The sequence below is a fragment of the Orcinus orca genome, chromosome 1 (assembly GCF_937001465.1).
Source record: "Orcinus orca chromosome 1, mOrcOrc1.1, whole genome shotgun sequence".
NCBI lineage: Eukaryota > Metazoa > Chordata > Mammalia > Artiodactyla > Delphinidae > Orcinus > Orcinus orca.
Genome location: NC_064559.1, coordinates 52,574,260 through 52,602,144, shown reverse-complemented (window position 1 = coordinate 52,602,144; position 27,885 = coordinate 52,574,260). Strand labels below are relative to the sequence as shown.

General features: G+C 38.0%; 1 protein-coding gene across 12 annotated transcripts in view; it reads left to right on the top strand.

The window, feature by feature from the left end:
* Nucleotides 1–27,885, top strand: part of RASAL2 (RAS protein activator like 2) — a 382,318-nt gene that overhangs the window by 316,705 nt on the left and 37,728 nt on the right. For all 12 annotated transcript variants that reach the window (XM_033428154.2, XM_033428151.2, XM_033428152.2 and 9 more), the window contains 4 exons: nucleotides 5,959–6,068; nucleotides 24,142–24,295; nucleotides 26,222–26,320; nucleotides 27,215–27,769. In XM_033428154.2, coding sequence (XP_033284045.1) covers nucleotides 5,959–6,068; nucleotides 24,142–24,295; nucleotides 26,222–26,320; nucleotides 27,215–27,769 — 918 coding nt within the window. The remainder of the gene's footprint in view (nucleotides 1–5,958; nucleotides 6,069–24,141; nucleotides 24,296–26,221; nucleotides 26,321–27,214; nucleotides 27,770–27,885) is intronic.

The window sequence follows — 27,885 nt, the reverse complement described above, 5'->3', positions numbered from 1 at the left end:
TCATTAAGGGAATGGAGGTTATTGGTGATTAAATAGCTTCAGATAATTGGTCCGGGAGTCTTGGTTGAATAGAGAGAAAAGCAGGGTCACGGAGAAAAACGGGGTGGTCAAGAGACTAGCGGTTTCTGTGAGGTTGGAGAGTAGATGTATTTGGAGAAAGACATACCTGGTCCAGAAGAAAAGTCAGAAAGAAGAGTATGACTGTCTAAGGTGTCTGAGGTGAGGGATCTGAATAATGATAATATCTAGGGCGTGGTTCTAGGACTGAGTGGCTGGAGAGGAGGTTAAAGGTTATTGGAGTTAAGGAATTGTGAAGCTAGCATATTAGATGGATCACTATGCAGTTATTTACTAGCATGGTGTTAGGAGCTAAGAGACAGAGAAATATTGTAAGCTGGGGGCTAAAGTCCTTAATGAATAAAGGAAAGTGAAAGAGAGATTAATACATGAGAACGGCAAAGAGTGTGATAAAGGGTATTAAATCAAGGTCATATGAACCTCAAAGAATATGCTTTACTCCAAACCATTATTTTATGGAATAAAGGTTTGGAAGCAGTCGTAATAAGCTAGGAAAACCCCAGCTCCTCTTTCTAGTACCATTGAATATTGGTTAGGGAGAATGGAAAATGTCTATCAAATAGGGCTGTAAGCTAAACAGTCTTCTCGGGTGAAAACCATGTTTCAGTTATATCAAGGAAATGAAAACAGAATTTTGTAGTAGATTCTGCTACCTCCATGAAATATCACTGACCACTTAGGGCAGTCTTACACTTTCCCTTATCTATATTCCTTAAACAACCATAATTTTATGTATATACTTCTGAGGTATTTACTGAGCACTTATTAAGCTTTAGACTCTGTGGTCGATGTTAAGATAGATATAGCATTATACCTTTCCTCAAAAGTTTAAGGGCCAAAGGGAACAATAATTATACATGAATAGCAGGACAAATCACCTTTCCAATCTTATTTTTCACTACTACTAATCATTTACCCACCAAACTAAATCTACTTAGTGTATACCCTGTGTATTGTTACCTCCATGACGTTTTTCATTTGGTGAAAATGAAACCATTTGGTGGTGCTGAATTCTCTTAACTTTTGCTTGTCTGTAAAGCTTTTGATTTCTCCATCAAATCTGAATGAGATCCTTGCCAGGTAGAGTAATCTTGGTTGTAGGTTCTTCCCTTTCATCACTTTAAACATGTCATGCCACTCCCTTCTGGCTTGTAGAGTTTCTGCTGAGAAATCAGCTGTTAATCTTATGGGAGTTCCCTTGTATGTTATTTGTCGTTTTTCCCTTGCTGCTTTCAATAATTTTTCTTTGTCTTTAATTTTTACCAGTTTGATTACTATGTGTCTCGGCATGTTTCTCCTTGGGTTTATCCTGTATGGGACTCACTGCGCTTCCTGGACTTGGGTGGCTATTTCCTTTCCCATGTTAGGGACATTTTCACCTATAATCTCTTCAGATATTTTCTCTGGTCCTTTCTCTCTTCTCCTTCTGGGACCCCTATAATGCGAATGTTGTTGTGTTTAATTTTGTCTCAGAGGTTTCTTAGGCTGTCTTCTTTTCTTATCCGTTCTTCTGCCTCCATTATTCTGCTATTGATTCCTTCTAGTGTAGTTTTCATTCCAGTTATTGTATTGTTCATCTCTGTTTGTTTGTTCGTTAATTCTTCTAGTTCTTTGTTAAGCATTTCTTGCATCTTCTCAACCTTTGCCTCCATTCTTTTTCTGAAGTCCTGGATCATCTTCACTATCTTTATTCTGAATTCTTTTTCTGGGAAGTTGCCTATCTCCACTTCATTTAGTTCTTTTTCTGGGGTTTTATCTTGTTCCTTTATCTGGTACATAGCCCTCTGCCTTTTCATCTTGTACATAGCCCCTCTGCCTTTTCATCTTGTCTATCTTTCTGTGAATGTGGTTTTTGTTCCACAGGCTGCAGGATTGTCATTCTTCTTGCTTCTGCTGTCTGCCTTCTGGTGGATTAGGCTATCTAAGGGGCTTATGCACATTTCCTGATGGGAGGGACTGGTGGTGGGTAGAGCTGGCTCTTGCTCTGGTGGGCAGAGCTCCGTAAAACTTTAATCCACTTGTCTCCTGATGGTGGGGCTGGGTTCCCTCCCTGTTGGTTGTTTGGCCTGAGGTGGGCAACACTGGGACCTACCCGGGCTCTTTGGTGGGGCTAATGGCAGACTGTGGGAGCCCTCACGCCAAGGAGTACTTCCCAGAACTTCTGCTGCCAGTGTCCTTGTCCTCACAGTGAGACACAGCCACCCCCCACCTCTGCAGGAGACCCTCCAACACCAGCAGGTAGGCCTGGTTCACTCTCCTACGGCTCCTTCTCCTGGCTCCCGATGCACACACTACTTTGTGTGTGCCCTCCAAGAGTGGAGTCTCTGTTTCCCCCAATCCTGTTGAAATCCTGCAATCAAATTCCGCTAGCCTTCAAAGTCTGATTCTCTAGGAATTCTTCCTCCCGTTGCCTGACCCCCAGGTTGGGAAGCCTGACGTGCGACTCTGAACCTTCACTCCAGTGGGTGGACTTCTGGTATAAGTGTTCTCTAGTTTGTGAGTCACTGACCCAGCAGTTATGGGATTTGATTTTATTGTTATTCCGCCCCTCCTACCATCTCACTGTGGCTTCTCCTTTGTCTTTGGATGTGGGGTATCTTTTTTGATCAGTTCCAGTGTCTTCCTGTCAATGATTGTTCAGCAGTTAGCTGTGGTTCCAGTGCTCTCGCAAGAGGGAGTGAGAGCATGTCCTTCTACTCCGCCATCTTGAACCAGTCTCCCTCAAATTACTCTTTTATCATATGCCATTTGTCATCAACGTTTTTGAAAGAAAGAATATATCATGGTATTCTGTGGAAAAACATGAACAACAGGTACTCTGAGTCAAAATATAGTTCAGAAGAATGAAGATGCATTAGGGATACCTTAACTGATTTTGTATATATTCTTTTTGTGTGTACACTGTGATATATGACAAAACCAGCCAAAGTAAGTCTTTAAAAAACTTATTTAATACAAAATAAAAATTTTAAGTGGTAAGGCATTGTGTTATAGTTTAATTGGCTGCTTTTTTCTTTGTATACATAAAATAATGGTGTGACTTACAATCACTGGTGTCCTAGATTCAAAGAAATATGATAGTGTTATTTTGTGATTAAATATGCCAGGCATTAAGAGCATGTACCTTCCCAATACATGTTGTGTCATTTATATTTGTATTTATTTCTAATCTTATATTAAACTACAGGCTCTTTGAGGGCAGAGTTTGTGTTTGTTTTATCTTTGTTTCCCTTACAACACCTAGTACAATGCTTTATAACATATACACATAAAATAAATAATAAATAAATGGATTAAAATATGAAGTATTATACAGTAAGTACCACAGGAAGGTAAAGTACTATATGAGTGAACATCTGCTAGTAAATTCTCAATTAACTGCTTAACTGTAGTGTGTTAGAACTGTATTTATATATGGTATTTGGTACGGTCCTTAGGCTGAATCTCAACTTAGGCCAGTGGTTTTTGAACCAACTATAAATGATCCTAATAGAATTCTATAAATTTAGGTCTGGTTTGCTGACTACATTTACAAGGAAATGTGGTGACTCATCTTGATTGAATCATAGAAAGTAGTAAATAAAGCCTTTGCCTTAGAGGACAGATGACAGTACTTTCTCTAATGATGCTAAGATTATACAGGAGATCAGGCAAATGCCTGTCTCTAAGAAATATAGTACTTTTTTTTTTTTTTTTCCGGTACGCGGGCCTGTCACTGTTGTGGCCTCTCCCGTTGCGGAGCACAGGCTCCAGACACGCAGGCTCAGCGGCCATGGCTCACGGGCCTAGCCGCTCCGCAGCATGTGGGATCTTCCTGGACCGGGGCACGAACCCGTGTCCCCTGCATCGGCAGGCGGACTCTCAACCACTGCACCACCAGGGAAGCCCAGAAATATAGTACTTTAAAAAATAGCCCTGTTTTTTTTCCCTCCAATCAATCTCAATACACCTACAATAAAAAACAGCCTGGGGAATAAAGAACAGCTTAAGGAATTATGTCTATGTGATATTTTCTAGTTTTTACCCTTATTCTTTGGGCTATAAGTACAAGAAATAACATAAGCATTTTTCTTCAGTCAGCTAAATAGCTCTACTTCTGATTCAAATAAGTTTGTTTCCATTTTTTCTCTAGCAGTGCTTGTGTGTTTACTTGGCATGGAAAAGCACTGTGGTAGTCCACACTACTGTTCACCAAATATCTCTTTCTAGATACATTATAGGATTGTACATTCTTTCCCTGTTGAAGTTAGGTGTGGTCATGTGACTTTTTTGTCCAATAAAATGAGACCACTAATGACATGAAGCTTTAAGAGCAAGTACAAAATTTACCACACTTCCTTTATCCTGAGGCAGCAACTAATAGAAGCACAAAGATGGAGCCTCCCTTAGCCTAAGTCCCTGAGTGAGGACAGCATAGTGCCAGGTCCCCGTCATATTTGACCTGCTCATAGACGCATAATACATTTTGTGCCAGTAAGATTGTGGAGTTATTAGATAAGCATAACCTAGCTTATCATGATTAATATAGTCTTCACCCCAAAACATTGGGCTTTAATGGTAACTAAAAGAATACAACAGATTTGATGTGCTGGTATTGGCCTAGTCTTTTTTTTCCTTCCTTATGGAAATATTTATTATACACAGCTTCTATAAGCTAATATTCATTACAAGGTGATTAGAGTCAATTCCATACATCAAAGTACTTTTCTTTGAATTATAGTCTTTTGTCAAGACATTTTGATATACTTCTGTAAGATGTCCTTTCATCTGCCAACAGTAGAACTGCCAATTCATTCTTGCATTTATTCTTTTATTCAACAAACTTTTTTGAATGCCCATTGTTTGCCAGGTGCTAAGACTAGGAAGACAAGGCACTCTAGATAGTTTGGTGGAAGTGGCAGAAGGTAAGCAGGGCTAAAAACTATAAGGCACTTTGTTCTTCTGAAGTCTGGGTGCTTCACTGGTTTCATACATGATACATACCTGTTTCATTTTAAAATAGTTAAACTACATTTAAAATTTAACTTCACAAGTACCATATCCAAGGTGACATAGATCAGATTTTGCCACTGCTGAGACCACCAACATATTACCTTAGAAGTTAGAAGTTTCTTTACCATAGCTAGTATAGAAACTGTTTAAGAAATAAAGTGCCATCTAAAAGTTTAATTCTTGGACTTCCCTGGTGGCGCAGTGGTTGAGAGTCCGCCTGCCGATGCAGGGGACTCGGGTTCGTGCCCCGGTCCGGGAGGATCCCACATGCTGCGGATCGGCTGGGCCCGTGAGCCATGGCCGCTGAGCCTGCGCATCTGGAGCCTTTGCTCCACAGCGGGAGAGGCTACAGCAGTGAGAGGCCTGCGTACCGCAAAAAAAAAAAAAAAAAGTTTAATTCTTGACATATATACACCATCAAATGTAAAATAGATAGCTAGTGGGAAGCAGCTGCATAGCACAGGGAAAGCAGCTTGGTGCTTTGTGACTACCTAGAGGGGTGGGATAGGGAGGGTGGGAGGGAGACGCAAGAGGGAAGGGATATGGGGATATATGTATACATATAGCTGATTCACTTTGTTATACAGCAGAAACTAACACAACACTGTAAGGCAATTATACTTCAATAAAGATATTTTAAAATAAATAAATAATTTTTTTTAAAGTTTAATTCTCCCAATTATCATAGAAGAAAAAACTTTTTATCACATTATCAGGTAGTTTCCAGCAGCTGTATTTTACAAATTAAAAAATTAAAAGCTGAATTCTGTTTCTGGTCTTCATTATAAGAATCTGAGTATCTTTTGCAAAGGCAGTGCAGATGAGTTAGGAGACAGCAAGGTTCCCTTTTGATTCTTCTTCCCATCACTTTCTGCCTTTTCATTCTAGGGGTTCTTCAGCAAGCGCCTGAAAGGCTCCATCAAGAGGACCAAAAGCCAATCAAAGCTTGACCGAAACACGAGCTTTCGGCTTCCCTCCCTTCGCAATACAGATGACAGGTAGGAGTTCACTTGCTTAAAACAAAGAAAGAAATTTTACAGTGCATTTTGGTCTTCATCAACTTTGCATCAATGATAGTTGGAAAGATCCGATACAAAATTTACTTTTTTGTCTTGCTCATATTGAGGCAAGGTACAAAATATTGGCTTAAATATCCAACCAGTTTAAAAATCTTACAATATTGGAGACTGTGTGGATACCTAAGAACTAATTTAAGAATCGGTTGTGCTGTTTCTGTCGAATCAAGATCTAGTGGTCAGAGGTGTATCTTTCTTTTGTAGGATGGCCATAAGGGATGACGATGGCTATAGCTAACATTTTTTGAGCACTGTACTAAATGCTTTATATTCATTTTCTTGTTTAATCTTAATAATAACCCTGTAAGAGAAATATTAATATTATCACCATTTTATAGATGACAAGTCTGAGGAACAGAGAAGTTAAGTAATATTGCCCAAGTTATACTGCTTAGTAAATAGCAAAAATGGTATTTAAACTTGGGCAATTTGGCTCTAAGAGTCCATGGTCCTCACTGCTGCATTGTTCATTGTGTATAGTATATGGACTCAGCCTCATTAATTTGCAGTCACATCTAGAAGATATGTATGAAAAGGAAGCCTGGATTTCAATAATTAGGACTACCAGCTTAAGCAAACCTCAAATGCATGGCTTGCTAAGGATAACAACCCTCTAAAATGATTGAATGTATGCTAGGACACATTTGTAATACTTCACATCTCTACAATGTTCAAAATTTAGGAAATGGTACTTGTTGTTTCTTGACACATCACCACCATCACCAGTATTTATTGAGTGCTTACTCTGTGCCAAGTATTTTTAATGTAGTATCTTATGTAATATAGCCCTAGATACTATTATTATCCTCATTTTACAGATAAGGAACTAAGGCAAAAGAGATTGAGAAACTTGCCCATGGTCACACAGCTAAGAGTAGAGCTTTGATTTAAACTCATGTCTGCCTTTCATAATTATACTCTTATTTATACTTGGGTGTATGTTTGTTTTTTTTTTACTTTTGTTAATAAGTCCATTATTTCCAGTTATCTGCATAACAAACAGAAATATAGATTATAATCTCTATAATGGCAGATTATAGATTTGCCAGGCAGAGAATTACTCTCGTTTTATATGTGAAGTAACTTGTCCCCCATACTGAGTTGATAAGAGGCTACTGCTTTATCAGCTCTTCTTATCCCTGAACCACGTTAGAGGTGTTCTGTGAAATTTGCAAGTATGTTCAATTTGCAGTGTAATTGTATTGTTAAATATGTCTTTTATACCTTTTTGTTTTAAGGTAATCATTAAAAAAAGATCTTTTATTCTCATATTTTTCCCTTAGATTTTACTCTATAGCACAGGGAACTATATATAACTGAATCACTTTGTTGTACAGCAGAAATTAACACATTGTAAATCAACTGTACATCAATTTTTTAAAATTACTTTTATCATTCACACAACCATTTACATTTTATCGGTATGATGGATGAATAGTAATAATAAACACATATACAGTATGTACTATGTGCCATACACTGTTCTAAGCACTTTACATAAATGAAGTCATTTAATCAACACAACAACCCTAGTTACAGTCATGACCTCATTTTGAAGATGAGAAAACTGAAACAGAGAAATTAGTAAATTGCACAAGTTCACACAGCTTAGAAGATGGCAGTACTGCGGTTCCAATCCAAGAATTCTAGCTCTTGAGTCCATATTTTTTAATTTATCCTATATTGCCTCTCACAAAAAAGGCAGGTGGGGAGCATTTCTTTGTTTTAATTTGTAGTTACCTAATGCCTACTAAGTTGAACATCTTTTCACAAGTTTTCTTCTTCTATGACTTGATTATTCATCCCTTTGCCATTTTCTGTTGAGCTATTTGTCCTTTTTGTTATGCTTTGAAGTAGTGCTTATTATTACTAGGGATTGTAAGCCACTATTATGCACGTTGTTAAAATTTTCTTCCAGTCTGTTTCTTGTGTTTTTAAATCATGTCTCTGAATTATATAGAAGTTTTAGATTTTCATTTGGTCCAACATGTCAGTCTTTTTCTTTGTTGGCTTACCTGGCCAAATTTGACCAGAACGCTGAACTCAAGAAGCCAGGGATCTCTTTCTCATTAAATTTCTCATTATGATGCTGTTCAAATCACTATATCTTACTTCTTCAGGAGGAGGAAATATTCTGCCTGGGGTATTAGGAGGATAATGAAGTAGTGATCATGATGTTTTGAATTCTTCAGGCTTTTTGATAACAACAAACCTTATCTGCACTCATTACATTTTAAAAAGATAAAATTATCCTCATGAGGTCTGAGTTACTGCTTTCAGATGGCAGAAAAACAGTTGTAAATGAGTTAATTTCATCTAAAGAAGGTTTACTACATATGATAAGTAAGCTTTTCTGTGCAAAAGAACATAGGGTATTTTAACATGCAGACTTAATTGATCAAAAAGACCCTCCAGGTTTGTCTAGCCCAGTGATCTGCAAGTTGTAGATTCTGCTCTAAGGCCCTGATGGAATTTGGTACCAATGTTGCTTTGGGGATCAATTTATGATGATGCTTAAACTCAGAATTTCCTTTGTGAAGTTGTGGGGCATAGGCATAAGGAGTAAAACTTTGCCAAATAATATTTTTAAGAACCAAATTTCTTGATACACAGTAACATATCTAATTGTGACAGTTATGTACAGACTAGAAAGCCATTTGCTACCAGGGAATATAGAGTAACTAAAGACACAGCCCCAATCTCAAGGTGTCCAGTAGAAGAAGTAAATACTCAGGAAGAAATGGTATAGGGGAGGTGAGATTACTTCTTGTTAGGTGGACCAAGAAAGACCTTAGAGGGCAGTGGCCTGTGAGTTGAACCTTAAAAAAGCAGGTATAATTTGAACTGAGAAACAGACACATGGAGAGAGCATTCCTCAGAATGGAAATAATGAGCAAAAGAAGAAAACAGGAAACTACAGAGCTTGAAAAGAAATACTGCATAGTTCATGGTATATAAAGGAGTGAGGTAGGAAATGATTGGAAAGGTAAAGTTCCAATTTTTACATTGATAGGTAAAAAACTTTGTGTGTTTTTGTCTTAAAAATGACTCAGTATAAGAAACAGAAATATGAACTCCATCTTCGATGAAACTAGGATAAATCTGAATGATAGATTACTTAAAACTAGAGGAAGATCAGGGCTTCCCTGGTGGTGCAGTGGTTGAGAGTCCGCCTGCCGATGCAGGGGACACGGGTTCGTGCCCCAGTCCAGGAGGATCGCACATGCCGCGGAGCGGCTGGGCCCGTGAGCCATAGCCACTGAGCCTGCGCGTCCGGAGCCTGTGCTCTGCAACGGGAGAGGCCACAACAGTGAGAGGCCCGCGTACCACACAAAAAAAAAAAAATTAGAGGAAGATCAGACGTAGTTGCCTGCAGAAGGAAATTCTGAAAAAAAGTCTATCGCTTAATGATTCAGATCAGTTGCTAATTAACAGATACTCAAAACAGTAATGGCTTAAACAAAGTAAAGTTATATTTTCTTCACCTATAAGAAGTCTGAGGGTGGGCAGTCTAGGACTAAGGGTTCAGGGCTCTTTGTGGGCTTTTTCCTCTGCCATTCTCAAGGTCTTCAAGGATCTCTTTATGAACACAAGTTAGCTACTGGAGCTCCAGCCATAGCATCCATGTTTCAGGTACCAGAAAAGAGGGGCCCATAAAAGGACACCTGTCTTCCAACCAAGTTATCTCCCTTTAGAGCAATTTCCCTGAAACCTCACCCAGTGGCTTCTCATTGTCACTGTTATCTGCAAGAGAGACTGGGAAATGTTATACATGGGTATGTTGTTGCCCCCAATAATACAAGAGTCTGTTATTAAGGAAGGAGGAAAAGATGGGCATTAGGAAGACAGCTAGCATCTCTAACAGAAGAAAGAGGTTGATATACCCACTCACCCCCAGAACTCTGGAAGGATTCAGCTCCCACCCAGCTCTAGCAGGCCAGCAGCCAGGCGTACATTCATCACACAGCAAATTTGAGAAACTGAACTAGATAAAAAGACGTACAGATACCAACATTTATGTTCCTACGTTACAATGTCAGCTGGTAATTCTACTCCTAAGTATATCCAAGAGAAGTGAAAAACGTATGTCCCCACAAAAATTTGTAACATGAATGTTCGTAAACATTGTTTATAGTAGCCCCAAAGTGGTAATGACCCAAATGTCCATCAACTGATGAATGGATATACAAAACATGATATATCCATGCAACGCTATATTATTCAGTCATAAAAAGGAATGAAGTACTGATACATGCTACAACATGGACAAACCTTGAAAACTTTATACAAAGTGGAAGAAGCCAATCACAAAACACCATATAATGTACAATTCCATTTATGTGAAATATCCAGAATAGGCAAATCTATGGAGACAGTAGATTAATGGTTGCCAGAGGCTGGGGATATAGGGCAGGGGAAAGTGATGAATGAAGAATGACTGCTAATGGACATGAAGTTTCTTTTTGGAGTGATGAAATGTTTTAAGCTTAGACTGTGGTGATAATTGCACAACTCTGAATATACTGAAAATGGTACACTTTAAATGGGTAGATTTTATGGTATGTTAATTATATCTCAATAAAGATGTTAATTTTTTTTAAAAAAACAACAGCTGGCCAGGAAGTACTCTGCAGTGAAACTCACTAATCTGTAAGCTCTATTCCAGCACACAAAGCTTCCATTGAGTCCTTTACTGCTTTAATCTTAAATATAAACAGATGGCCAAGAATCTCCAGATATTTGAGGAAATTCTTCAACATGAAAGGCAGAGAGAAAAACAAATAAATAGGAGAGAGAAAAAAGAACCCGGAAGAAACAGAGACAATGCATAGAGCCAAAAACAACTTCAAAGCATAATAAATATTTTCAAAAGATAAGATAGTGCATCTATGAAACAATAAGATGCTATAAGAAAAGGAACCTCAAAGAAACAAGAAAGAGAGCTTGGAAATTGAAATATAAAAGCTCAAGTCAAGTCAATCTCCCAGAAAGTAGAACAGAAAATGAGAAAATCAATCCAGAAGGTTCTAGTAAAAGAAAAGTTTTATTAGAAAACTTTGGAGAGGAAATTGTCAAAGAAATAATACAAGAAAATTTCCCAAAACAAGAAAATATAAATATCCAGATTGGAAAGGCCACCAAATTCCCAATACAGTGAATGAAAAATGACAAAAGACTTTCCAACACACACACACACACGCACACACACACACACACACACACACACACCCCAATTCACATCATCATGAAAGAACACAACACCAAGGCTTTAAAAAAAAAATCTTAAAAGCTTCTAGAAAGAAAAAATAGGTTACATACAAAGGAGGTATGAAAGGATTGCATTGGAATTCTCAATAGAATATTGAAAATCAAAAGTCAGTGGAGCAGTGTTTTCAAAATTCTGAGTGGAGGTTATTTTCAACGCAGTATTCCATACACAGGACAGTCCTTGAATGTCAGATGAGGAGTTTGGATTTTATTGTATAAGCAATGGGGGGTCTTTAAACATTTTTGAGCACGGAAGTGACCTAATCAGAATTGTGCCAATTATAGATTAATCCAACAATGGAATTTCAAATGACTTGGTTTACAGAGACTAAGTTTGGGAGACTGATTAGAAAAAAAAAAGCTATTGTAGGAAATAAGAAAGACTCTAAAGAGGGTAGTTGGCAGTGGGAATGAAGAGTCAGTGACAAGATAAGAGAAACATTTTAGAGGCAAAATCAATAGGATGTCACAAAATCATCATTGTTCCAAAGCCATCTAATCAGATAAAAGCCAGTAAAGTGATTTCCTAGAATCAATATTGGCAGCATTTTCACATTAAAGCCATGTCATGTGGAAGGGTGTTGGGACAGGAGAAGACTCTGCCTTATTTCTGCCTTATATTGAAATGCACTTTGAAAAGTTTGAAAAACTAGGAAATGCTGAAAACCCGTGGTTATACAGGATTGTCAGGCATTCCAGGATTTCGAATGCCTGTCAGGTTGCCAACGTTACTCTGGAAGTGCTACTTAAATTTACCAAGTCTTGAGGTAAAGATAAGCACATGGAATAGAATTTTCTCAACTCCTTCAAACGTCCTTCAAGTAAAAACCTTTGCAGTAATGTCTTCGATTCTGAGGCTCACTGACAAAGCATGGTTTTAAAGTAGTCCGCTTATTCTTTGTCAGGAGGATACCTAAGAATAAGTGTAGTGTTCATTTGTAGGGTGTATATACTCAGCTTCTTGAGTTTCTCCTAATTAGAACTAATTTTTTAACTCTCTTTTTTTTTAATTTGTATACTCACAAGAAGTTGTAGAGTCTTGCAAGCACTTCCCCCAATAGTGATATCTTATAACTGTAGTGTAATATCAAAACCAGGTAATTGACATTGGTACAATACTGTTAACTAGACTACAGATTTTATTTTTCACCAATTTTTATGTGCACTCATTTGTGTGTGTTTATAATTCTATGCAATTTAATCCTATGTATAGATTTGTGTAACCACCACCATGATCAAGATACAGAATTATTCCATTACCAGAAAAGAACTCCCTCTGCTACTCTTTACAGTCATACCCACCTCCCCACACCCATCTCTGTCCCCTAGCAACCACTTTTTGTTTTCTACCTCTATGGTTTTGTTATTTCAAGAATGTTATATAAATGGAATCATATAGTATGTAACCATTTAAGATTGGTTTTTTCTTTCACTAAATAAAATGCCCTTGAAATCCCTCCAAATTGTTGCATCTGTCAATAGTGTGTTTCTTGTTATTGCTGAGTAGTATTCCATTTTATGGATGTATCAAAATTTGTTAACCAATCACCTACTGGAGAACACTGGTTTCTGATTTTTAGCTATTAGGAATAAACTGCTGTGAACAGTTGTGTACACATAAGTTTTCACTTCTCTGCAGTAAATACACAAGCGTGCAATTGCTGGGTTGTATGATAAGTACTTGTTTAGGTTTAGAGGAAACTGCCAAACTATTTTCCAGAGTACCTGTACAATTTTACATTCCCACCAGCAATCTTTATGGGTTTTGTGTGTGTGTGTGTGTGTGTCCCAAGACATTTTCACCTCTGTTTTCTTTTAGAAGTTTTATGATTTTTAGCTTTTATATTTAGGTCTGTGATCCATGTAGCTAATCCATGGTTACTCTAAATCAAAGGTGTTGACTCCGAGCCTATTGGTGTTCACTTCGAGATAGTAATCAAAACTTCATACTTAGCCCAGCCAAGCCAATTGCAGACAGTCTGCTTTGGGAGAAGGGAGTATTATAAACTACTTACTTCTCTCTTCGCATCTACTCTTCGCATCCAGCTTAACTACCCGTGGTTTTAGGTGCCCTCCAGATTTGGGGCAAGGGGAGAGACAGAAAGGAGGGGAAAGGTAATAAGAAAAGTTTTAGTACTATCTTAGCCTTCCATAATGCTCTCTGAGTCTGGTAGATGTTTAAAGCTGACTCTTCTATCATGAGGTACTTTGAAGAATTCTTCAGAAATGTCTCATCTTTGAGGAACTCTCATCTATGGTTCTTTTGAGTTTCCTGGGTACATTTCTATTCTAGGTGTTCACTTGCAACTCCTTCCACAGTTTCTAGGAAGGAATTTTTGCTGTCTAGTCTTCACCTTTCCAGTCCTCTGGTCTACAGGAAATATTCACACATACTTTGCCCTGACAAACCTCTAGGAGTGCAGCCTAATCCAAAAGTATCAACTTGGGCTGTGCTACCAACAGTTAGTCATTTGTCATCCTCTAGATTTCCCAGATAAAATCAAACTCCACCTTGTAGGCATTCCCTACCAATATCACTTGTGTGTGTTGGGGGGAGGGGGGGATGGGAGGGATGAGCCTCACAGCTTTCTCCAAAAATTATCTCTCACAAAATCCTTTCCCTTCTCCATACTGTCACCACTTTTTATAGTCCTGCTCTGACTGAAAGGTTCAAGGTAATGGAATAGGTTCCAAAACATTTCCTTTGTAGATTCTACAGTTTTGTACTTCACTGCGGCATGCACCTGTTTTACCTTAGTCTCAATTTGAAACTTCAATTTTAATATCTCATCACATATGTATATAATACTTTTACTAATCTACAGTCTTGAGCATAACATACAAAATGGAACATGGCTCTGTCCATTCCCTAACTCTCAGCATTATCTCCTACCACTCCTACCAGAAGTCCATCATTTACTTACTAAACTGTTTCATATTTCTCTACTTTTAATCTTGCTGCCCTCTCTATCCCAAATACCATATCCTATTCCTACACCGTGTCCTTTGATATGCAGCAGTACCCAAGTCAGGAGTCATATGCTCCCTGACTTCTTTTCCTTGTTCTTCCTGTGCATCATTCTAGACTAAGCATCTACCCCATATACCCTACCCACCCATGGCCAACTGTATACACCTTATTATAGGACTGACTGCTTTCTATTGAATTTATCTTTTCATGTTTCTGCTTACTGCAGCAGATGGGAAGCTCCGCAAGTGTACAATCTTTGTATCCCCACCCCCTACCACCTGCCTGTCCTATTAAGGAACTTAATTTCTTGGCCTGAAACAAAAGGGAAGAATCCAAACAAATTCCAGATAATAGAGGTGAAGAATCTCCTTCACTATGGTGTACTTGGATAGAATGACAACTTCTCAGAAATTATTGGATTCCAGGCCATTAATTAATCAATACAGCCTAGCTGTATTGATTAATTGAAACTAGATTATAGTTTCCCTTACCAGTGTTTACTGATATGGACCAGTTAAGGAGCCCTTAGTTTTGTGAACTAAAATACAATTGAAGTTTCTAATTATGTCATGATAGCATTTTAAATTCATTAGAATGCTTTATCTTAATAGAAAAAAATTGTTTCCATACATTTATACCTTCTATCTTCATATTCTTCCAGCAAGGAATATATTTGGGAATAGCTATCCTAACCTAATAGTTTACATAAAATGAACTAATGCTTGTCATATCACTTTGAAAAACTATGTTTGCAATGATAGTCCCATTTGTATGGTACTGTAGTTTATGAGATATTTGTAAAATCATAGATGATTGCGTTTGATTTTCACAATAACTGTGGGAGGTATAGCAACAGAAATCATTATCCACATTTTACAAATGAGATAACTAAGGTTTAGAAGGAATAAATTATTTGTTCCACATGACATGGCTAGTGAGTGATTTGAGCTGACATGAATACGTAGGGCTTTTGAGTCCAAGTTGATTGCCTTTTCCATTATCCTCTTTGTTGCATGTGTTGATAGGAAGCCTAACCTGCTGAGAAGATGATTGAGAAAGAAGGAAAGATCAAACGGAAAAGTCATGCATACACATATATATACACACAAACATATTCAAACAACTTTTTTTTTTTTTTTCCGGTACGCGGGCCTCTCACTGTTGTGGCCTCTCCCGTTGCGGAGCACAGGCTCCGGACGCGCAGGCTCAGTGGCCATGGCTCACGGGCCCAGCCACTCCGCGGCATGTGGGATCTTCCCGGACCGGGGCACGAACCCGTGTCCCCTGCAACAGCAGGCGGACTCTCAACCACTGTGCCACCAGGGAAGCCCCAAACAACAACTCTTAATAAGAGTAGAATACTATGCAGTAATAATCAGTGAGTCAATTTATGGTCATTATATTTTCACGATTTGGTAAAATATAAAGCAAACTCCCTACTATGCTCCTATCATCTTCACTTCCCTCCAAATCCAAGTGGTTTGGATGAAAAATTAAAATAGAATCAGTAAAAGAAAATATAGCTGGATTTCTTTTGCTCTTGGAATGGAAGAACCTTTTCTAAGCATAAACTGGGGAAAATAATTACAAATATGACAGAAAAAGTACTAATTTACTTAATTTACATAATATTTATCAATACATATCAGTTGTTAAACAATTAGAAAAATGGTTTAAGAACATGAAATAACAGTTCATAATTCACAGAAAAGAGAACTGAGATTGCCAATATACATGATTAAATGTTCTCAACCTCATAACTAAAGAAATTCATACTAAAGCAATAGTATAGAAATGAAATACCCTTTTTTACCAATTATACTGGCAAAGATGTTTGAAGTGTAGCCATATCTCATTTTGGTGATAGTGTATAGAAACATGCACTATTGGTAGGACTTTAAATTGATGCCATCTATTATGGAGGATAAATTAGCAATATCAAAACTTTAAATGTATGTGCCCTTTGATCTAGCAGTTTCACACCTGGAAATTTAAAGCATGAATACATGCACATGTGCTTCAAGGTATATGTACTAAGATACTTTTTGAACCTTGGTGGTGATCACCAAAAAAAAAGAGAAAAGAAAAGAGACTTAGATGGTCATCAAGGATTGGTTAAACTTCTGTAGACCCATATAAGGGAATTCAGAGTGATCATTAAAAAGCGGCAATTTATATCTATATGTTCCAGTGTAGACAAAATTCCAAAATATACTCTTAAGGAAAAAAAGTATGGTAGAATCTCATTTGTATGTGTATACATACATACACACACACACATACACACACATATATGTATATGTATAATATTTGGTTGTCTGTGTACAAAAAATTTCTGGAGGGGTCACAAAAATCATTAATAGTATTTTCCGTAGGAAATTGAGGGAGGTACCCTTATTTTTCACCTTCTGTCCTTCTGAGCTCTTGGCATTTATTACCGAAAGCATTTATTACTTTATTATTTAAGGGGAAAAAATAATTAGAGAATACCTCCTTCAACCCCATTTCAACCTCATGCCTCCCTGTAGCTGTTTCCCAGTTGGCACCCCTTCACCATCAGACTTTATGAGTTAGTCTCCACTTTCTCATATCCCATTCATTTTCTCAACTGTCTGGAGTCTCATTTTTGTCCTCGTCATTTCACTGAAACTGCTACAATTATCTCCAATTATCTCTCAGTTCATATACCCAGTGGCTACTGTTAATATTTTAACACACTCTATTTTCTACAGTAATGGACAACCATCCTTTTAAGAGTTCTCTTCCCTGGGCTTTTATGATACTTGAGTCTCCTGGTTTTCCTTCTGTCTTTCAGATTCTTCAGTCTCTTCTGTCAGTTTTGTAGATTTAAATGTTAGCATTTCTCAGTCTACATGTCCTATTTCAGTATTCACATTGTCTTAGTCTGTTGAGACTGCAGTAATAAAACATCATAGACTAGGTAGCTTATAATCAACAGAAATTTATTTCTCACAGTCCTGGAGGCTAGGAAGTCCAAGATCAAGGTTCTGGCAGATTCAGTGTGTGGTAGGAACCTGCTTCTTGGTTCAAAAGGCTTCCTTTTCTCTGTGTCCTCAGATGGGGGAAAGGGTGATGGATCTCTTTGGGGTCTATTTTATAAAGGCACTAATCCCCTTCACGAGGGCTCCACCCCCCTGACCTGATCACCTCCCAAAGGTCACACTTCCTGATACAATCACATTGGAGGTTAGCATTTCAACATACATTTTGGGGTGAGACATTCAGTCTGCGGCAAACATCTACTCCCATAGGAACCTCAAACTTGTACTAAACTTGATTTTATCTCCCCCCTTGGTTCAACCAACATTGCCTCTCACTTCCCATCTCTGTAAAGGACATTACCATCTTTCTACCCAGTGGCTCAACCTTGACTCTACCCTCTCCCTGATGCCTCCAGCATTGCAGTCATTAAGGCCTATTTACCGCCTAATTACCCCCAAATCCATCCTCTTCTGTATTACTGCTGATCTAGTTTGTGATCTTTACTCAGGTTACTATCATAACCAATGAACCAGTCTCTAAGTCTTTCATTATTTCTCTCTCCTCTGTGTACCCCTCTCTTTCTCCACTTTTTAGCCAAAGTATACTCTTGCCAAGGCACACATCTGATCATGTCATTCACCTTCCACCACCCACAACCTTTCTATGTCCATCCACTGGCCTTGTGATCAAATTGGAACACCCACGTTACTACGGGTCCCATCATGGTATCTCTCAAGCCTCATTAGTCCCCATGCCTCTTCTCTCAGCCCCAACACACGTCCACACTGCATCAGAGCCACACTGCTGAATTCTTTTCAGTTCCTCAAACACCCCAGATTTGTATGTTCTCACTACAGGCCTTCTCACATGCTGGCCATTCCCTCTAGAATGCTCAGTACCTCCACATCCTCATAGAGCTAATTCCACACCATCCTTTAGTTCACAACTTCACATTACTTTTAACTCCAAGAAACTTTCTTTGAATCCCCAGCTGAAGATCCAGGGCCCCTACTAAGTGCCCACAGAGCCACTATTGCATCCTTTTTCCTAGATCTTATCCCATTGTATTATAATAGATTTTTAACTCACTAGATTATAAACTGTGTGTGAGTACAAGGACCTTGCCTTTCTTCTTCACCTTTGTTTCCTTGCGTCGGTATCTAGTATAGTGCCTGGCACATAATGTACACAAAGTAACTATTGAATGGATAGATGGATTCATACATATATTCATTTATTCAACCAAATAATGGCTGAAACTAATGGGAAAGCAAATAGTCATGAATTTAGGGATGATTAAGAAGTAAGTGTCATTGAACTTCATCCGTGTCTAACTTCTTTTTTTTTTTTTTTTTTTTTTTTTGGCCTCGCGGCACAGCTTGTGGGATCTTAGTTCCCTGACCAGGAATTGAACCCATGCCCTTGGCAGTGAAAGCACAGAGTCTTAACCACTGGACCACCAGGGAATTCCCTCTAACTTGCTTACCCTCTTTTCACCCATACTTAATTTTATGGTAACGATGAGGCTGAAAGCCTAAATTCAGAAAAAAAGAAAAAAAAACCTAATCTTTCCACTCACTCTTACACTAGTAAGTATGTTAATTGAGTGGTTTATGAGTGTGGTTTGGTTTAGTTTCATGGTTTTTTTTTTAATTCAGTATAGTTGTGTTTACATTGAATTTGTTTAATAGGCACTAGTAGATTTTATTCCATTTGCAATTTAAGAACAAAAAAAGGTGTGTTACAATATGGTACAGTTTCTGTAAGGAGATTGTTCCCTAGTGCCTGTCATATTGGAGGCTGGTTGAGTTTTCTGCCCTTCAGAACATGTTTTAATATTTATAATCTTGTCTTCATTCTGTGCTGGTCATAATTGTCTGTATACATGTATATGTACCAAAAATAGGTTGAATGTCGTTTTTGACCGTGATGATAAATTTCCTTACCATGAGTTTAAGAGAAAACTCAGACTGACAAACATCCTTCTTTACCATTAGCAGCTGGGTTCATTAGACTATCCTGTCAGAACAGAGGCTGAGAACAGAGAGAAGGAAGATCAGCAGTACATGTTACGTTTTCATAATAGCATTTTTTTTTTTTTTTTTTTTTTTTGCGGTACGCGGGCCTCTCACTGTTGTGGCCTCTCCTGTTGCGGAGCACAGGCTCCGGACGCGCAGGCTCAGCGGCCATGGCTCACGGGCCCAGCAGCTCCGCAGCATGTGGGATCTTCCTGGACTGGGGCACGAACCCGTGTCCCCTGCATCGGCAGGCGGACTCTCAACCACTGCGCCACCAGGGAAGCCCCATAATAGCTTTTTGTGTGAGTGGTTGTATGGTATTTTTTTAAGTAAACATAAAAACCAGTGAGTAGTATAAGCAGTAGGGACTGGCTTTAACTGCAGCAGGTAAATCAGTGCAGCTAGGGCTGTCAGGATCCTCGGGGGCACATTTTTTTTAGCACACAAGCAGAACTCTGATGAATGAGCTCTAATTTCTTTCTTTTCTTTTTTTTTTTTAATCCAGGTAGGAAAAGCTTTATATTCAGTACTATAGGAAAGGATCTGCTCTTTCAAACAGAAAACATCAGTTGGATAGTTTCACAGATACGAGGTTGAAAAACAATAAAATCTGGGGAGCAAGTAAAGCTGCCTTTTTCCCAAAGTGAAAGCTCAGATGCAACTTTTAAAAAACTGATTAGACCCTTTGTAAGTTTATTGGTAGAGTATTAGGATACTGAATATTATTAATTTCTACCTGGGAAATTTTCAAACAAGGTAAAGTGCCTTAGGAACACATACTGGTGAATACAAACGTATATTGCTGTACTCAGTTTATGGCTGAGCTGTCTTTCCAAGAACTCAGCAAAGCAGTCTAGAATCATAACTGCCACGCCAAGCAGAAATTCACCTGCACTGGAGTACAGGATTTTGTGTGGCAATAAGCATTTTTTTCAGTTATATTTTTAATTAAAAGTTTCCCACATTTGGAACTGAATCTGTAAAGATGTGGCAGATTGAGCTAGCACATCCAAGCACCACTGGTGCTTTGGGGGAAGTATGCTTTTTAAAAAATTGGATGGTTGAGCTGGGAAAAATCCAGCTGTTTTACTTAACATTGCACTAATCAGAGTTCTTTGACTCCTTTTTTTCTTCAGTGAATCCAGTGGTGTGTGTGTTGGCTCCTCACCCCCAACCCCTTCACTTTTGTCTTGTAAGATTGATTTCAGATAGTGATGTGGGTTAAAGCAATATAATATTAATTCACTGTAGTGGGTAATAGAAAGCTATTCCTGCCTTGTAGTTTCTCTCTTAAATAGGTCAGAAGCAGCAGGTAATCTTCATCAGCAAAGCAATTAGATTTTTAACCCTTAACTATCACATTGAGCCCTGAATTATTCCATGGTGTTTGGGATGATGGGGGTTGGGGAGTAGGGGTGCAGGGGTTGGGAAGAGAACCAGTAGTCAAGGGATTCACAACGTCCACTTTTGAGGTTAGGTTCCTTGATGGCCATTGTCAGATTGGACTGGGAAGCGTCGTTTTAAACTCCTGTTTTTCTCTCAATAAATCCACATTCCGCTTTCCATTAGAGAAGTAAACTGTAGTGCCATACAGAGCTGCTAAAACTCTAATTAGCAGATCTAAGAAAAATCAACTCATAGGAAGGTACAGGAGGAGGTAAACATGCTTAGAGGGGACTTGGGCTTACTAATGCTATTATATAGAAATATTTGCACAGATAATGCCTCCCCACCGCTGCCACTCCCAGGCTGCTTGATCTTCCTGTTTACTGTAATCCTGCTTCTCTGGGAATTACTTCTGTCTTCTCCAAGACACTTTCTTCCCAATACAGGAAGGGCTTGCTTATTTATTCATTAGCAATGTTGCACATATTAGCAACTTTGGTGTTCAGTTCATGGGCGTAGGTGTGTATATACACACAAACATACATAAATGCTGAACAATAGGAGACCCTGAACTATACATATTAACAGCTGAAATTTCTGTAACCAGGAAGAATTTTGAATTCTAATTCCAGGTGGCTTGGTTATGATATCTGTTTATGGCTGTATTTGGAAGTTAAACCTTCCAGATACAGCCATAAACAGATATCAACAAATGTCAAAATGACATTTGTTCAGCACTGGAAATACAGTGAATAAAATTATCCAACTCTCTCCAAAAGAAAAAAAAATGTAACTCAGATAAGTTAATGAAAATAGTACCTAGAAACATTAAACTAGGATAAGAACTGCAAAGGAAATAAAACGGATGTGAGAGAAAGATTGTACTTGCAAGGTGGGATGTGGCAAATACCTTTCAGTAGCGGGCTGGGGATCATCTAGGAAACATCTAAAGCTTCGCAGCTTCGTTCTCTAGCACAGTTAAGAGATTCTCCTCCACCCCCAGAGTTGCCTCAGTTTTTTTCCTACAGCTTTTGACTCCAAAATTGTTCATGGAAATGGGTGGAGCCTCGCTTTTCTTTCCTTTCTGTCTTAAAATGGTTACATTTGCAGAGCATGCTCCTTGAGTCCTTCAAGCTGCAGCTTCTCCCAGCTGCCTTTGGCTCTAATCTCCTTATAGGTGTAGCACCATGGCAACAGGCCCAGCCTAGAGCCCAGGAACCTTGTTTCTGTTACCTGAGGGGTTGGATGCAGCCTGAGGAAGAGAAGAAGAATGTTACCTGTCCTGCAGCCTATTTGGAAGATGACTTCATGTTCTGTAATATGTGTTTCTGTTCTGCTTCTACTGAAGACTTGAAATTACACCTGGAAAACATTTATCCAGAGATGTTATCAGTAACTAAAGGCAGCAGGGGAAACCATCTTCTATTTGTTCTTGTCTTCTAAACACAGAGTTGTTTTCTGAGATGTAGTTCAGAAAGTGATTTGCTGTACCATGACATGTGGCACCGCTATGATTTTGGGGTGCACTGCAAGATGGCTGTACAGTTGCTTCACGTAGGTAGACATTTATTTGGTTTGAGATAAAATTAATTTATGTTTTAGAATATTTTCCTAAAGAATTTAAAACAAAAAAGTAAGCCTTATTTTGTACCTCCTATTTTAAATATGCCTTCATCTTCCCTGTTGAGAGACTCACTCCCAGAGCAGGATAGCCTTTTCCCCTACAAGCAACTCCTCCTGGGAAAAACGGGCTGGAACTGTTGTTTCATGTATTTAGAAAAGATTACAGTATCCTGTTGCCTCAACCAGGCTTCCTATGAAGCATATTGGGAAAGTTTGTATGGTAATTACATTAAAATTTGTTTTTGCATTTAGTTATTTATAGTTGATATGCTCTGTTGACAGTATATAACATGTCATTGTCTTATCCAGTAGAACAAAAGGAAATAAATGTGGAGCCATTACATTGTTATATTTTTAGGTACAAAACATTAGGTGGCTTTTGTGCATCCTTTGTATTATCAATGGTAAATATAATTATTGAATTTTTGACCATAAAAAGATTGCTGAACATTAGAACACACATTTTTGTGTGTGGAAAGAAGAATGGACTAAGGTCCTATTGCTTAAGATGTTTTTTACTGTATGGAGTTTGATTAAACAGTGTTAGAATGGAAACAGAAGGGAAAGAGCAGCCTTTCGTGCTAGTCTCCTATATCTCATTACTTTATAATTTAACTGAAAGCTACTCTGGCATTAAGTATTTTGGTTCCTTTTTAAGTTAACATGGTTATTTCAAGGAAATGAATGAAGCTGCTTATTTAATGTGTTTTACAAAAACAAATGTCTTTCCACAAGGCATTTCTTTTTATACCCATTACTAGGTACTTCTGCTTGAAATATATGTATTTAACTCTGGGTGTTTCAGTCAATAAATACTATAATTATTGAGTAAAACTGCATAGCTACCCAGTTCTGGATTCAAGAATATTGTGTTTTATATTGTTTGGCTTCATTGATTCTTCCAAGGGGAAGGCAGTGAAGTACTAGCTCCTGTAGTGACAAGAGTCATGCTTCCCCGCATTCCTTTTTAAACAACTAGGGGACAGAATCAACCAGAATGCCTGAACAGTGTTGACAAAGGTCTGTTCTTCTAGTTTGAACATTTCTTTTGAGGGTGGGAAGTTTCTTCAAGGCATTTTACTCTTTATTCATATTTGTACAGTAAAGCATAGATAGAACCAAAAGCTTGCCAGAAAAGAATTCCATATAGAGATGGAAATCAGACCTTTGGAAAAGCAGGGTCTTGTGCTGAAAAGTTTGGCTTTGATTCTGGGTTTGTGTATGTATGTTTATTCTGCCAAAGCAGAAGGAAACAGAATGAGGGTTCAGTCACTGCTATTTTGTCACTGATAATAGAGGATAAAGCTATAGCATGGAAAAAAAAAAAGTAAAAGAAACGATATGTCTTTTGATAACACCTTTGCATAAAAAAAATGTGTAAGATAACCTTAGATGATATATATTTCTCCATCTCCAACACAGGAATGTGGATAAAAACAGCGTCTGTGGTGGAGCTTCAAGCTCCCTTGAGACTAGTGAAATTATAGTACATTTTTGTGTTTTGTTGAAAAAAGTAAGTGTGTACACACAGACACAAATATGTATGTGGCTTATCTGTGCCACATGAATATGGTCCTATTATTATTGTTACAGATTAACTGTTAATTTGCTCATTTATTTTCCTCTTAGGCATTTATACATTTGGTTAAGCCTCCATTGCATTTGACCTTTATTTTCTTGTTGGCCAAGTAATTACACTACCATAAATATCTCTTTCTACTTTTAGGTCTCGTGGGCTGCCTAAACTAAAAGAGTCACGTTCCCATGAATCCCTGCTGAGCCCATGCAGTGCAGTGGAATGTCTGGATCTTGGTAGAGGGGAGCCCGTATCAGTGAAGCCACTCCATAGCAGCATCCTTGGACAAGACTTCTGCTTTGAGGTAGAAAAGTGTAGGAAAAAGGAAGAGTAGTTAGACAACAAAGAGATTTTTCTATCCAGTATTCCTATGATCGCATTACTGTATTGATGATTTGATCATCTTAACTGGTTTTCAGTTGCTGAAAATTACCTACTTACAGGGGAAAAATTGGAAATCTGCTAATCTGATTATGTTGGTGATTAAAGTTATTAATGACGGCTTCTCATTCCTTTTGGGCTTGTCTGCTTTCAAAATAAATGAGTTCTTCTACTCAATGCTCTGTGGTGACCTAAATGGGAAGGAAATCAAAAAAAGAGAGGATATATGTATACATATAGCTGATTCACTTCGCTGTACAGCAGAAACTAACACAACATTGTAAAACAACTATACCCCAATTTAAAATAAATAAATAAATAAATGGGTTCTTAGTGCATTCTCAGCAGAGGTCACAAGATTAATAATAACTTATTGTTAGTATTTTAATTTTTTAGTATTGATAAAGATATCACACAATATGTTATTATTTTTCTCCTGAAAGCCAAACCCCCCAATTTTAATGATCCTTTTGAGGAAATTGACTAAAACCATAATTTTTCTAACTAAAACATGGGCAGTTCAAGATCTGGGACCATGTCTTATCTATCTTTGTAATCCCCAGCACTTAGCCCAGTCCCTGGCACATTGCAGGTGCCTAATTTCTTCAGTGAACAAATTGCCCTTCACCAGAAAATTATCATCATCACCTTTTATAAGGTAATTTCCCCCTCCCAAAGTAAATGGCCAATTGGCCATTTGCAAATTTAATTTCAAAACCATCCATATACTTGTTAGTGTTATGATTTAATTAATGAGCACAAACTTACAAAGTTATTAGTGATGAGTCCTATGTTAGATATTGTAGAAGTTGAAAGATGTTTTATACCTTTTCTTATGGACCTGCACTATCCAACAGAAATACAGTGCAAGCCACATGTGTAATTTTAAATTTTATTAAACCCAAATCCTACCACTTCTAACATGGAACTAAAAATTATCAATGAAACTTTCTACATTCTTTTTTTAAAAACTGAATCTTCAAAACCTGATGTATATTTTACACTTACAGTACATCTCAGTTTGGACTAGTATTTCACATGCTCACTAGCCACATGTGGTTAATAGCTACCATATTAGACAGAATGTAACATCTGATCTGATTCACTAGGTTATAATCTGAGATTGAGTTAATATGTGAACCACTTTAGCAATTTGGACAGGTCATTTATTGGTGTTCTTTTGTATAAAAGTCACTTGAACTTTGCCATATTTGTAGAACTCAGTTCAACGGATTGTATGCCCAGCCAGGTGTTAGGTTCTAGGCATAGAGACAACATGCTTCATTTTTAAAGGACATTGATAATAATCATCAGGCTAACCTAATTAGATGATTGGCAATCAGACTGGTTGCCTAGTAGAAGAGAAATGGGTTCCAAAGTAATTCAATACTGGTAACTCTTTTCAGTTTCACGTAGTAACCTTCTGTAACATAATGAAGGCAGTCCCAAGAAATAAGCTGTTTTAGAGACCTTCTTCCCTTTTTAGTTATTTTTATTAACTCAGAATTGAGCATATTTATTTGCAGGTAATTTTTAAAGGTTTAAGTTTAATTAAAGATTTTTAGTTTTGTTCTTTCTGAACTGTAGGCCAGTTTTAGGTTCCTGAGCTGAATTCTCAATGGCCTTTGTCTTCATACCTGCATTCTAGTAGATGCTAACTAGATAACAAAACAAAAAGTGAATGTGGATGTACATATAGATATTATAAAACCAGCAAATATAATTTTGGTTACCATGTAGTATAATATGGGTTCATAGCATATCTCTAAATCTTTCATGATACAACTAGGAAGATAGAGACCCCAAGCCCTGCATTTCCTTTTCCTTATCTCTAATCTTTATGTTGAAGGTTACCTACTTAAGTGGAAGTAAATGCTTCAGCTGTAACTCTGCTTCAGAGAGAGATAAGTGGATGGAAAACCTTCGCAGGACAGTTCAACCAAATAAGGTAATAGTGGCTTTGAATGTCCAAAAAATGTATAACTCTATAAGCAGTAAGTTGATTGAAGGTAAATAGAGTAATAATACCTTAAATTTTATAGAACTTTTAAACACATATACGTTTTGTCCTTTTATGCTCAAAATAATCTTCTTACAGATAGTATCATGATTTTACCAGTGTGGATAAGAGCAGCGGTCCCCAACCTTTTTGGCACCAGGGACCAGTCTCATGGAAGACAATTTTTCCACGGACGGCAGGGGGCGGGGGGTGGTTTGGGATGATTAAAGTGCATTACATTTATTGTGTACTGTATTTCTATTATTATTACATTGTAATATATAGTGAAATAATTATACAACTCACCATAATGCTGATAGGAGGCGGAGTTCAGGCTGTTGTGTGAGCGATGAGGAGCGGCTGTAAATACAGAGGAAGCTTCGCTCGCTCGCCCACTGGCTCACCTCCTGCTGTGTGGCCCAGTTCCTAACAAGCCACGGACCAGTACCAGTCCGTGGCCTGGGGTTTGGGGACCCCTAGATAAGAGGACTCAGAGAAGTTAAGTCACTTGACCAAGTGAGAGGCTAGTACAAGACAGAAATGGGACTAGAACACAAGTTTCTTAATTACTTACTTATCTCTGTTTTATTTGCAGAAAGCTAATTCAGTTGCCACAAGACTGGCTATATGAGAACTTACAGGATGATATTTTTTTAACCCAAGTAAAATAAAATGTATGTGGCTCTCTAAGAGCTTTCTGTTATCTTGAACAATGAGGTAGCAATCCCCTTCATTATTTTTTGACTGCCCTTAATGAAGTACATAGCATCACCTACTTTAAGAGGAAAATGTTGTCTTTCTGGGATTTCAACTCTCAAACACAACTTTGTTACTTCTTTATAGGACAATTGCAGACGAGCCGAAAACGTTCTCCGTTTATGGATTATTGAAGCCAAGGACCTTGCCCCTAAAAAGAAATATTTCTGTGAACTGTGCCTTGATGATACCCTCTTTGCTCGTACAACCAGCAAGACCAAAGCAGACAATATTTTCTGGGGTGAACATTTTGAGTTCTACAGCCTTCCACCTCTTCATAGCATCACAGTTCACATTTATAAAGATGTGGAAAAAAAGAAAAAAAAAGACAAGAATAATTATGTAGGGCTAGTCAATATCCCTACTGCCAGTGTGACTGGTCGCCAATTTGTAGAAAAGTGGTACCCAGTGAGTACACCTACACCCAACAAAGGAAAGACAGGAGGACCTTCTATTCGGATTAAATCACGTTTCCAAACTATCACCATTCTGCCTATGGAGCAATACAAAGAATTTGCAGAATTTGTCACCAGCAACTACACCATGTTGTGTTCTGTTCTTGAACCAGTAATTAGTGTGAGAAATAAAGAAGAGTTGGCCTGTGCCTTAGTGCACATTCTTCAAAGTACTGGCAGAGCCAAGGTAAGTGGAAAAGGAGGGTTGCGTTACCCAAAATCTCTTCCCTACCTTTTATGAAGAAAAAACACATGTTTACTGTGGAGATTCAAATTAGAGATATATGCTTTGCTATTGGTCAA